At 43.7% G+C, this 13404-nt stretch overlaps 1 protein-coding gene and 1 long non-coding RNA gene across 4 annotated transcripts in view; one reads left to right on the plus strand and one right to left on the minus strand.

Moving 5' to 3' along the window:
• LOC135911545 (1-phosphatidylinositol 4,5-bisphosphate phosphodiesterase classes I and II-like) overlaps positions 1-13404 on the plus strand; it is a 590731-nt gene that overhangs the window by 519560 nt on the left and 57767 nt on the right. For all 3 annotated transcript variants that reach the window (XM_065443866.2, XM_065443867.2, XM_065443868.2), the window contains one exon: positions 8312-8407. In XM_065443866.2, the coding sequence (XP_065299938.1) occupies positions 8312-8407 (96 nt within the window). The remainder of the gene's footprint in view (positions 1-8311; positions 8408-13404) is intronic.
• LOC139047619 (uncharacterized) lies at positions 10460-12126 on the minus strand. The gene is made up of 2 exons (XR_011507265.1): positions 11830-12126; positions 10460-11765 (listed from the first exon to the last, which is right to left on the minus strand). It is a non-coding gene; the product is annotated as an uncharacterized lncRNA (long non-coding RNA).

The following is a 13404-nucleotide window of genomic DNA, read 5'->3' on the forward strand; positions in this document are numbered from 1 at the left end:
CTTGAGTTGAAGTTTCTATGACGAAGGTCAGCGTGATGTCAAAAGCAGATGACATGGCACCAGTGAAACAGCTATGTTGTGATGACATGTGGCAGGGCCCGACTGATTTCGCTGGCTTGCCTTTGTTGCAGAAATGCAATCCGTTCGCACAGGCCAAGAACAAGCACCTGCACGAAGCAGAAGAATGCAGTTTAGATGCACACATGAGTGAGCGCATGACCTTTACGGAGCCAGAACGCAGTTGAGTGAACCGTATCATTGTAGGCCGCATAGCTACACCATCGAGCGAGCTACCTGTTCTTGGTGTGATCCAAAAAGTTACAACACACTCCTTCACGTGATCAGAAGTGACATCATAAAAATAGCATATCTTGCATACATAAAGTGTATCAAAAGTAAGTTTAAGTGCGCATTTCTGGGGCCTGACAAAGTGCAGCATCTTTGAATGTTCAAAGCAGGTGTCTGGTTCAAAGTTGTCACAAATAGAATGGTTTGTATCTTTAAGTTTCTGACCAGGACAAATAATTTCTTCTTTGCTCTTTAAATGGCTAAATTTGACAATAACTGGCCAATTATCCTCTGGGGAAAACCTGGCAATACTGGGTGTGCATTTGATTCAGCCCACTTCCAGTTGTAGACTTAATAATAATAATAATAATAATAATACTTTATTGATGACTTGAGAAACATACAGTGCAAGAATCGGGCCTGCCAAAGCCACAGTGGGCTTGAACGGCAGTGCCTGGCAGACAGCGACAGAGCCATCAGTAACTCGTTATTAAACAATAGTGAAAAAAAAACACACACATACACTCACATGACAGGCTTCCAATCATGCATTCATGTGTCCAAGAGCCTTTCTAAGACCATATTTTGTTTTCACATCTTGTATGCTTTGAGGAAGTAGATTAAACATTGCTGGGACATAGTAGTTACGAAGTCTTCGACCATATCTCGTCTTACAGCGGGGTGTAATGTAAGGATTCTTTGGTCTCAGGGAACGGACAGGCACATAAGGAATTTTATACTGACTTAACCAAAAATGTTTTAAGATAACAGTTTCAAGCAGCAAAGAATTGAAATCAGGTAAAGACAAAGTTTTGAACACATCAGATTTGGGGGAGACATCATAAGCAACATGCTTCAGAATGCCACGAAGGACGGAGTTGACCCGGCTTACCAAATGTTGAGCGCCATGACCATATGTAGATATCCCATACCGGATTACACTGTAGCATAAGGCATGTACTACAAGCTTTCGGACAGACAATGGCATGTAAAATTTTATGTTATACAAAACACAAGACACTGCGCGAAGTTTTTGACAAATATATGCGAAATGAGAGTTCCAGGATAAATCACTGTCAAAAAAGACACCAAGGCATTTAATTGAACAAGCGTATTGCACAGGGGCACACGAACAGGGATTGCAATGTGATGTGTGCAAATATAACGGGGAGGATAGGGCAACTTGCTTGACAGGGTTGTGGAAACAGATTAGTTGGGTTTTGGACGCATTTATATGGACTACATTATTCTGAAACCAGTCCATCACTCTTGTTGTTGCCATTTGTAAAGAAGAGATGGCGTCAGCGTAACTTCGAGCGTGTGAAACAAGGACAGTGTCATCAGCATACTGATATAATTTGCCGTTCACAACATTAGATAAATCATTAAAATATAAGTTAAATAATAACGGACTTAAAATTGAACCCTGGGGGACGCCAGCTTTAATTTCAGTCAGGCTGCTACGAAATTTTCCAATAGACACAAGTTGTTGCCTATGAGATAAGAAGTTTTTCAGAAGCCGCAAAAACGCACCCCGAAAGCCTAGCAAAGAAAGTTTGGTTAGCAGTATACTATGGCAGACGCTGTCAAACGCTTTGCGGACGTCTAGAAACAGTGCACAAGCAATCTGATTGTGTTCAAACGCAGAGTTTAGTGTATCGGAAAAATCTTCAAGCAGCAACTGCGTACCCCGATTTGGCACAAAACCATACTGGCTAGGAGATAACACGCCATGATTGCTTAAAAAGCTGCTCATTGTCTTGAGCAGATGTTTTTCCAATATCTGCCCAATGCATGAAAGGATAGAAATAGGCCGGTAGTTTTCAATATTGTTGCGTGCGCCACTTTTAAAAAGAGGAATGACCAGCGCATTCTTCAGATTATCGGGAATGATACCAGTGGTAATAATATTGTTTAAAATGAGTAGTAGCACATCTTTTATTGCTTCGAAAGTTCTGCGCAGCTCTAATATTGAAACACCATCAATTCCAGGAGATTTATTTGGTTTTAGACTGAAAAGGATTGATTTGAGGTCATGTTCCGAAAACATGGGAAGAAGGGCGGATTCTGAAATACTAGTTTGCAATGTGCAAGTATCTGGATGAGGTCTCGCTACACCAGACACTTTTGAAAAAAATGAGTTAAAATCATTAGCGGTGGCAGTACCATTTGAAGAAAAATGAGACATCAGATCAACATGGCGATTAGCATTTACATCACCACCTCTAAGATTGTTAATTAGGGACCATGTTTTTCTGCTGTCGCAACGAGCGTCCGTGAATTTTGCTCGTAAGTTATTGCGTTTTGCTAGACGTATCATAGCATTGACCTTATTTCGAAGCTCTTTGTACCGAAGCCGCAAAGCAGTACAATTAGGACTTCTCTTTGTTTGAACCCATAACAAGTCTTTTGTTTGTATTGCCGTGAGTATTTCTGTAGACATCCATTTTTGGTCCAATTTACGTTGTTTGATTTTACAGACCCGTGTAGCTGCAAGCCGGAAATCGGTGAATAGTGCTACAAAGTTGTCATAGGCGTCGCCTGGAGGAACAGTCATCAAAAAGTTATGCCAGTCGTGATTCATTACAAATTTTTCGAAAGCCAAGGGGTCAACAAATGATATTTGTTTGACTTCGTTTGGAGCGACCAAGTTGGTAGCGTCATCTGTTAGAGAGCAGCAGACCATGTAATGATCAGCAAGTTTCGTTGTAATAACGGCAGATTTGACACTTAAGTTATGTGCACGTATATTTATGTGATCTATGCAAGATGTGACAAGATGACCAGCAAGGAATTCTTCGCGTGTAGGTTCACAGATCGTGTTTTGCAAGCCCCATTTGGAAATGACGTCCAAATAATTGCCAACTGTCGTTGCTGAAGGGCGTAACGTATCAATGTTGACATCCCCAATTAGGCAAACATGGTCAATTGACGACATCGAGGCCATGGCAGTATCAAGTTCATCCAGGAATATACGACCATTGCAACACGGTGGGCGATAAACCGCAAGCAGAATTAGTGACAAGGAAGGTGCGCAAAGACGGACTGCCACAATTTCAGCTTGGGAAAACGAGAAAGTCAGCTCAGTTGTTGCCCATGTGTCCCGGATGAAAACTGCCACGCCTCCTCCCCTTTTAATTGGCCTAGTGTATGAAAAAACTTGATATCCAATAATCTGATACTGATTGATGCAGACGGATGGTATGTTAATCTCGGTAAGCACGATCGCATCGAAATAGGAGTTGAAAGGAGTAATTAAGGCCTGAAAATGGTCCCAATGTTTTCTAATACTACGAATGTTGACGTGAACAGCACGGAAGGCGCAACCATTAGGATTTGGGAAGAAACTAAGAACCTCGTTTAGATTAGTACATGTCTTGAAGGCAACTTTGTTCATGCTCATGCAATATTCTCGAGATCAGATGCCTTATTGATATGCAGAATAGGTGCATCTTCATCCCTCTTAGCCAGTATCCTGCCGTTTTTGGTCCAAACGAATTTAAATTTTGATTCTTTGCCTTTCTGCCTTGCCAGCCGATACAGTTCCCGTTGGGCACGCGAAAGATTATCGTTGAAGTAAAGCCGTGGAAAGATACTGTCTTGAGCAAGGTCACGTAGGATTCCTCGTGCAGCGAGCCATTGCTGTTTGGCCGAAACAGTGTGCATTTGCACAAGGACTACAGGAATGGTATTGCTGCGCGCGGGAAGTCGGTGCACAGCAGAAACATCGGTCAGTTTGAATTCGGAAATGCTTAGCTTCGCCGCCAGTCCTGACAAGAAGGAAGGCAAATCCTCGTTGGGGTTATATTGCAGGCCATGAATCTCGAAATTGCAGCGTCGGCTGTATTGCTCTAATTCGCTAAGTTCAGAGCCAACCTTCTCAAGCAACTGAGCCTGGGCAGCAATCTTAGAGGAGAGTGTATCTACTTGCGTGCCAAGCTCGCCGACTGCTATCTGGTTCGCAGTTACTGTCGATGACACCGATTCATATTTAACAGCAAGGGAATCGAGCGACCCCTGTATCTGTAGAACAGTTTCTGCAGTTTTTTCTCCGATAGCTTTGAAGGTCAGTAGTTCTTCCACTCGACTAGCCAACATTTCAACAGTAGTCGTCAGCCGGTCCAGTTTATCGTTTACAGTCAAAAGTTGCTCTTCAAGTACTCCATCATCCGATTTATTACCCATTGAAGGCTGCTTGACGGTTTGCGTCTTGCATGCCGGGCATACCGGCATGCAAGACGTGGGAGCAATTTTGCAATTTTTGGGAGCACTAAGTGACAATTTTTGTTCCAAATCAGCCCACGTTTCGTGAGCAGTATCATTGAGACCAAGAAAAAATATGTTTTTTTCTGCAGAGTCGATTGTTTGTACATGACAGACTCCAGTGTTTTCATGCAACAGCTTAATGTAGATAACAATTTTGCTTGTGCAGTCTGAGTTTCCTTTAGTTCATTCAGTTTCGTACGGATTGTGTTATGGCTCCCTTTAAATTGCTTAATGGCCTCTGATAGGTGATAGCTGTGCAGAAACAAGAGGACTTGCGTTTAGCTCAACATCGCCCTACAATAACAGCATCGTTTCGCAAAGCAGGTGAGAGGCAGAAGTGTCACAAAATGTACCACCAGCACGACGCCACTTGAGTTCCTAGGGGCACGACACTGCGACAAAGACAGGATTGCTATTTCGAAATTTTTCGAAACTTTCAAAAGGTTTAAATAACTAACATGAAAAGTCAGCATAGCATTGAGCATTGTGAAGTGAACGGTGTTGTGCCCCAAACGACCTGTGCACAGTCCATGATTAAGAAGGCTCTACTTCAACCATGTGAGCAGTGTTGTCGATGAAGGCAATCATTGCCAGATGTAATTTGCTATCTGCACTGTTTAGAAATATTCCGGTGCACTTGTTCAGTTGGCTGTAGGCTCGGGGCTGTTAGCATCCGGGTCGAAAGAAGGCAGAACTTGGGACGGAAGGGATGACACACAAAGGGAACATGCATGTCAGCCAGTAGCCAGCGCATCATGAACTTAAAGGGACTCTAAAGAGAAAAAATGATTTCTTCTGCATCAGTAAATTACCTTTCTACGACTCCAAAAACACGACTCTTACCACGATAAGACGCTTGGTAAGCCAAAAAAAAGCGGAAGAACGAAAGCCGGGTGGCGATGCCTCCTTGAAGCTTCCGCACCTGGTCGCTGTGATGTCATGGATTTTTATGGCATCTTCTAGGGCCTACTTAAGTATATAGCAGTACAGATTGACTACATTGTGTTCTAAAGGAACCAAATAATAGACATGGCAAGTTTCGGGAACCTTTACTCAGCCAACGCGGCCCAAGTGCGAAAGCATACTTTGGAATCTCTCACGTCACACTGACGTACTCGCGTCGCGGTTTCGGTGGGAAATTCAAATACTGATACTTCGACCTTCATTTTCTCATCTAATAATCAAACTAATATTTTGAAATGATTGCCTGCAGAGTTCTCAAACAATGCTTTATTAGTCTAAACTGATTTGTTGTATCGCTTTGGAGTCCCCTAAAAATTCAGCATAGTGTTGGGCATCGTGAAGCGAAGGGTATCTTTTAAACCAACGAGGTACAGCAAGTCCATAGATGATCACTTTGTAAAATTTAATGCTTGCACATAGATTGTGAACATGAACGTAACACAAGGAACAAATTTGGGGGCAATAAAAGAAGAAAATACTTGGTGGCGATGTAGCATTGGGTGCAAGAAAAATGTGTGCTTACTACATCCCACCTCTTTGAGTTCCCAAATCCATCAGTAAAACTGCATGTAGCATTGCAAGTGTTTTTCAGGAGCTCACTCGACACACGTGCGTTTTCGAGTAGCAAAGCTCAACTGATGGTGGTCCGGAGCAGACCATCATCAGTTGCACTATACAGTTAAACTTCGATTTAGTGAAGTCTGTAAAATCGACAATTTGCTTCGGTATATCGAAATTGTGTTATATTGAAATTCGACCTTCTCTGCAATTAAGAACAGCTGCCAATGAATTTTTCCCTAGATGGAAGGGGCTGCAAACATCTCCAAATTATCAGGCAATTAGAAAAACAAAATCGAATGAGAAAATATTGATTTTAGTAAATTTGAGAATCGGTGACAAAAGGTATGGCTTCAGGCCGTGTCGACGATATCTTCATATCTGCAGTACAAAGCGAAGTCAGCCGTGCATTCGCATTGTCATGGAAAGTGCCGGTGGCAGAGAGCAAACGATTTGTCTGCCTCTCGCTTCTCCAAAATGTGAGATCGCCTCAAAAACCGGACAAGTGGTCTGCGTATGCACTAAGCTGCGCTGACAACCATGCGCAGCCACGGCACCTTCCCTCCACCCAGCCTTCCTCGCGCACACGTGATTGCATTACCTTGAGTTCACCCCCCTTTTCTCTCATGCACACGATAAGATGGCACCTATAAGACCACTATCCTTCTCGGCTCACCATCTCATGTTTCAGTCTCACCCAAAGCATACAGCGTGCAGGGCGCGATAGGATCTTATCAGACTTGAACTTCATACGAACATGAGGCTGCTCCATTCGGCTCTTGCTCACATTGAGGTTCTAAATAGATGCTGTCTAATAGACAACAAGTTACCGTGCTGATGATATTGCCTTGCTTAGTAACTCAGGGGACCAATTGCAATGCATGCTCACTGACCCGAAGAGGCAAAGCAGGTCTAAAAATTAATCTGCAGAAAACTAAAGTAATGTTTAACAGTTTCGGAAGAGAACAGCAATTTACAATAGGTAGCGAGGCTCTGGAAGTGGTAAAGGAATACATCTACTTAGGGCAGGTAGTGACGGCGGATCCGGATCATGAGACGGAAATAATCAGAAGAATAAGAATGGCCTGGGGTGCGTTTGGCAGGCATTCTGAGATCATGAACAGCAGGTTGCCATTATCCCTCAAGAGAAAGTGTATAATAGCTGTGTCTTACCAGTACTCACCTACGGGGCAGAAACCTGGAGGCTTACGAAAAGGGTTCTACTTAAATTGAGGACGACGCAAAGAGCTATGGAAAGAAGAATGATGGGTGTAACGTTAAGGGATAACAAAAGAGCAGATTGGGTGAGGGAACAAACGCGAGTTAATGACATCTTAGTTGGAATCAAGAAAAAGAAATGGGCATGGGCAGGACATGTAATGAGGAGGGAAGATAACCGATGGTCATTAAGGGTTACGGACTGGATTCCAAGGGAAGGGTAGCGTAGCAGGGGGCGGCAGAAAGTTAGGTGGGTGGATGAGATTAAGAAGTTTGCAGGGACGACATGGCCACAATTAGTACATGACCAAGGTTGGTGGAGAGGTATGGGAGAGGCCTTTGCCCTGCAGTGGGCGTAAGCAGGCTGATAATGATGATATCGAGGTTTAACCGTAGATACGCACACAGATTTGCTGTTAACTGTATATGCACGAGGCTTAACTGTGTATGTACATAACCACATACACGCTCTTCTAAGCTCTCCCATCCCTTCTCTACCTCTAACACATGACTGGCTTCCCGCACCTCACACACTTACATTTTTCCACTTTGACACTCCTAATGCTACCGTGTAAAAGAACAAACCTGGCACTGTAGCTCACAGGCTATGGCACTGCTGCTGAACACAAGGTTAAGGATTCAATTCCTGGCTGGAATGGCCGCATTTCGATGAGGTCAAACACTTCTGTTGTTACATTTAGGGGCGCATTAAAGTAATCCCAGGTGGTAAAAAATCCGGAGCCCTCCGCTGCGGTCCCACTATTTCATAGCGCCGGAACGGCATTGGGATATCAAACCACACAAATCAATCAATCAAAAGAAAAAAAATGCACTGCCTGTCCTGCTGACGTAGAATGGCCAAATGCAACAAATCACTGTGGGCAACCCATTACCGTGAATCTTCCTCCGTTTTTGTTTTCTGAACTTTCAATGCCAAGTTTGTGCATGCAGATGTGTCTCATGACCTCAATGAGAGAATTTATGCTGTGTGAACTGATACGCCAATTGTGTTCCGCAGGGAGGTGAGTGAGCTGATGAAGCGACTAGAAGCACAGACCAAAGAGGAGATGCGCAACCTCAACAAAAAGCACAAGGACAAGAACGAGTTGGACAGGTCAGCAGAGTTTATCGTCTCCTGGTGCCTTTCTCCCAGAGAAGCCGTGTTCAATTTTGTTTCTCTGCCTTGAGGTTGCATGTGACAAGACTCGCAAACAGGCATTGAGGAGCAGGCAGCGCTTGCTACAGGACGCCACATCACCTTTCAAACACACCTAGTAACGTTGACAGGAAAACTTCCTTTTGCTAGAAAACATTGGACATTGTAAAATCACTAAGTGCAATTTTTTTCTTAACGATCTCGAGTATTTCAAATGCCGTCAAACGCCTTCAGAAATGATGCTTATGCTTTCCATAGCTTCTGTGCAACTATTCTGGAAAGTAACCATTTTTCGAAAACCAAGCAAATATAGTAAGCCTATGCAAAACAACCCTGCGGTGGGCGTAACCAGACCCATGATGATGATGATGATGATGATGCAAGACAGTTCCTTACCGTATTTACCCGAATGTAACGTGACCCCGATTGTAACGCAAGGGTCGACTTTGCGAGGGCGAAACCGAAAAAAAAACACGATTGTAATGCGAGGGTCAACTTTGCGAACATGCAAGATCAAAGATTACATTAATGTAATGCGAGAAACCGAAACTATAGACCACGAATGCAATGCAAGAAACAAACTATAGGAAAAGTTGAGAGCAGCCTTATTGAAGTACCTGCGAACTATGCCTAACCTTCATCCTTGCCACTGATGTCGCTGTCATTGTCACTTCTGTATCCAGCTGCGCGATGCCTTGAATTAGTTTGGCGCCAAACCCACATCTCGTGCAAGTTCACATGCTTTACACCGAAGCATTTCAATGCTCACAGCAAGAAGCCGGCAGCGTTGTTCACCAACGAAGTCCGCAAGACGACGCTCCAAATCCAGGAAGCGGCCTTCACGGAAACCTTTTCTATGACTGTTGCAATTGAACAACTCCTGGCGATGCTTCCTCCACCCCCTTATCGACGATTCGTTGAGGTTCAGGCTTCTTGCGGCCACTGAGTTACCGACTTTTTCGGCGAGGTAGAATAGCGTTGCGTTTGAAACCGGTGGTATACTGAGTGTGAGAGCACGCCATTTTGGATGTAGGCACATTAAGCAGGCAGGAATAGACCAACGTGTCGAAGTGCTGAACAGACAATGCGGCTATGCACTGCCTGAGGAGTCGGTGGCGTAGGTCACATGGTACTATTGTGGAAACAAGCGCCCAAGATGCGCCGCCGGTGGCCCAATCGTATTGCTACGTCACTAGAATCACCTAGTGGTGAGAAAAAGGCGCGTCCGTTTCGCGCGCCAATCGTTCGACACTCACGCATGTGTTTGGTCCCTCCAAGGTGACTCGTCGCTGGCGTGCTCTCGTTGGTGTCGTTTGCTCTGCCTTTTTCGCGTTTGGACCACATTCGCGACTCACCCTGGCCGTGGTTCGTGTATTGGTTGACCTCTGAATTTGGAGAGTGCGACTTTGAAGGAGCAGGTCAATCGACACGCACGTAAATGCGGCACATTAAGTGAGCTTAATAATGAGTGTTTGGTGCCTTTCTTAGCATTTTTATACCTAGTATTCGAATTTAACTCGGGAGGTGACTTTTCACTTCTATTCTTGGTAAAAAAACTCGCGTTACATTCGGGTAAATGTGGTAGTCTTCCATTATGTGCCTCACAAATGTGAAAGGCCCCAAGTAACCACGGATATCCGGGCGACGTCCGACGGACGTCCTTTCTGGATATTCGGGATGTCCGTGGGATATCCATGAATGTCCGACGTACGTCCGAGGGACGTCCCTGGGAAATCCAAAGGTAATCGCTTTGGCATCCGTAGTACGTCCGACGCGGATATCCAGCATGGACATTCAGGGGACGTTCAGGATATATATATATATATATATATATATATATATATATATGTGTGTGTGTGTCTTCCCAGGGATATTCCAGATATACACATGCCTTGAAGCGACAATAGTGGCCGGGACACATTGAAGCACCGGACCATTATATATATTACATTGGTCTAATGCTTGAATGCATTTTTGTTTTAAATAAAAGAGAAATGAACTTACACCAACTTCCACATGCAATTAAACGTTTATTGTCACCTTATACATATACATAAAATGACCAATAAGCAGGTATATGCGTACTGTTCAAAGAACAAATAAATACACGGATAAAGAAAACTTGCAATTTCAATAGCACAACACAAGGTAGAGAACAGCAGAACAAAAATACTTATTGCCCACCCTGCTTTGACATTTGAGTTTGCAGCATGGAATAAAAAGAAAGAGCAAAAATACATCAATTAGCATTATTAAGCAGCGAAAGCAACAGAAATGACAAGAAGGAATTAATCTTGACTACATCACTTCACTAGCACTCTGCGACACGGGCACAAAAAATGACATTAACTGGCTAATGCCTTAAACTTTAATGTCATTCGCGGGGTGCCACACGGACATGCTTAATGGTATTGCAGCTTAAATGTTATTCGCGACGTAGTGCGTTCTCGTAAGTCAACTTGCCGTCAAATGCGTGCTCTCGTTCCCAATGTCTCTACATTCTGACGTGGCTAAACGAACTATTAGTGAAGAACAATCAATATATTCTTCACTTTCTTTAAACAATAGCTCTTTCTCGTGGCGTAGTGCGTTCTTACAATTATTAAAAATCACTTGGCCATTGAATGCGTACTCTCGTTTACAATGTCCCCGCCGTGGCCGTAGTGACCATATTCTCACGATATTAAACAAACTTGTAGATAAAAACAACTAATGTATTCTTCAATTTTTTAAAAGGAGCTTTTTATTTTCGTAGAGATCAGCAGGCGATCTTGCCGCTACTGACGGCTACAGCTCTGATCATGAGCGCATTAGCCAGGAGAAGCTGTTTGCCAGGAGAATCAAAGGGCGCCGATGAAGAGTCCGCGGTAGCTAAAGCAAATGTAGACTCCGGGGTCCTGCTTACCAGAAAACCCGCATTGACTTGTGCGTACACCTCTCCTAAGGGATCCTGTTCCGTTCTCACAGCGAAGTGAACCATCCGAAGCGTCATGTAGAGTATATCCATCAGGGAAGCAAGGCACATTGTCCTTAGTGCGCGTAGTCTCACAACCACCGTCCTGAACTTCCGATGTCGCCTCGGTGCAGCGACCAGCATCACAAGGCGTACAAATGTTTGCAGGGACAGCCCGACTGCACATGTTAATGCATGCGTGCGGGGTATACGCGCCACTGCACAGTTCTAGACTTGCGAATTATCGAGCTGTTGACTGCTGGCTGCCGGTGCGAGATCCGAAGTCCTCGAATATCGTCTTTGTTTCCAGCGACGCTCGTTTTCGCGCGTGCGGCTTCTCCCGCAGTCTAGGCATCCTGGCACCTGTGAAGAAAACACATTTCAATACCCAAACGAATTAAAAAAGAAATCGATGTAGCTGTCATACCTTGGTAGCCGAGTAGGAGACTTCAGCAGGCACGGAAGGTGACAAACGCTGCTCTGCTGCCCTTAAAACGATCGCAGAATGAAAAATGGCGTGGCGACGATGGCTAGAGCTTGGATTGGATTGGATGACTGCAGCGTTCTGCTTTGCCAAGGTTCTAACACTTCCACCTGCATCTACGCAAACATAAATAGGTTTTTAAAATATTCTATTATTACACAGTGAAATATTTACTTATTCTGGGAATATTCGGTATCTGATTTTCGAGTTTTTAGTTTCTGCAAAGCTGTCGGCGCCAGAAAAACATAGCCTTTGAGATTACTGTCAATGCATGGCGGCTCTGACGCACTATAGCTTTCGTAATCGCTTTCAACGCACGCAGCCACCAAAAGCGTAGCCTTTGAGATTTGTTTTTGTTACCTATAATGATATTATTGTATGCACAATTGAACACTGCAGACAACTTCCTGTTTTAAGAAACCAGCCAAAAACAGGCGCACACAGGAAACATACGAGAAGACAGAAAAGAGGCTCGAAGAGGCCTGTCTTGTGTATGTTTCCTGTGTCCGACTTTTTTTTTTGCTGGTTTTTTCTTAATACAATGCACCAACTAGCCCAACAACGTGTTTTACTTCCTGTTTCAATGATAAACCTGAACCTACATGGCCTAAGTCCAAGTTTCATGTTCGGAGGTCAGGACCAAAACTCTATGATCAGGAACTTTTCATAATGAGGGGTAACTTGAGTGCTTGGCTCTAGGTCGAATAAGTGGCTTCAAATGGGCGCTTATATATTCTGCTAGTCATCCACAAGCTTTTTAAAGCAAACTACAAATTGTTTGTATGACCCACCGATAGAAAAAAAAAATCGTATTTTAATACTGCGATGTTAAAGTGGGCAGAATTTATATCAAGTTGGAAATATATTTATTTTGCTTTGAAAAAAGAATGAACTGTGTCCGATAGAGAACAAAAATAAACAAATATAATATGAAAAAACTAAAATTTCCGGCAATATATTTATGCTAGTTTATATATAACTCACTAGTGTATATCCTGGGCATGCCTATTTATGGACAGCCAGCGGACGTTCAAAATGGGATGTCCTTCGGACATCCAAACAGGATATGGACTTCTCCTGTACGTCCCACGGACGTCCATGTTGGATATCCGGATGGATGGACGTTGGGACTTATGGTGGACGTCCCACGGATATCCGTGGTTACTTGGGGCGCAGTCCCTGCAATTTGTGTATGCAGAACAAAGATGAAAAGTCTGCATTTGTTATTGCTGCTTTAAAGTATGCAGTATAACACCACACTTTGTTAAAGAGACATTGGAATGGAGTAAGGGATAAATGCGATAAGACTGCTTTGCCTTCGTCCGAGTTGCAGTTTGGGCACATTGGTATGCCACATGTACGACTAAAGCACAAACTGGGCACAGTGCCTCTGTGTGTCCGTATGGATCTTTTCATGTTTATGTCCGGTTCACGTTTCTTTACTCCTTACGCTTTGACTTGTTTGCAAACTTTTTACAGAAATAGTGTATTGAAAAGTACTTGTACATTAGAATCTCG

This window comes from Dermacentor albipictus, chromosome 7 (assembly GCF_038994185.2).
Source record: "Dermacentor albipictus isolate Rhodes 1998 colony chromosome 7, USDA_Dalb.pri_finalv2, whole genome shotgun sequence".
Taxonomy (NCBI): domain Eukaryota; kingdom Metazoa; phylum Arthropoda; class Arachnida; order Ixodida; family Ixodidae; genus Dermacentor; species Dermacentor albipictus.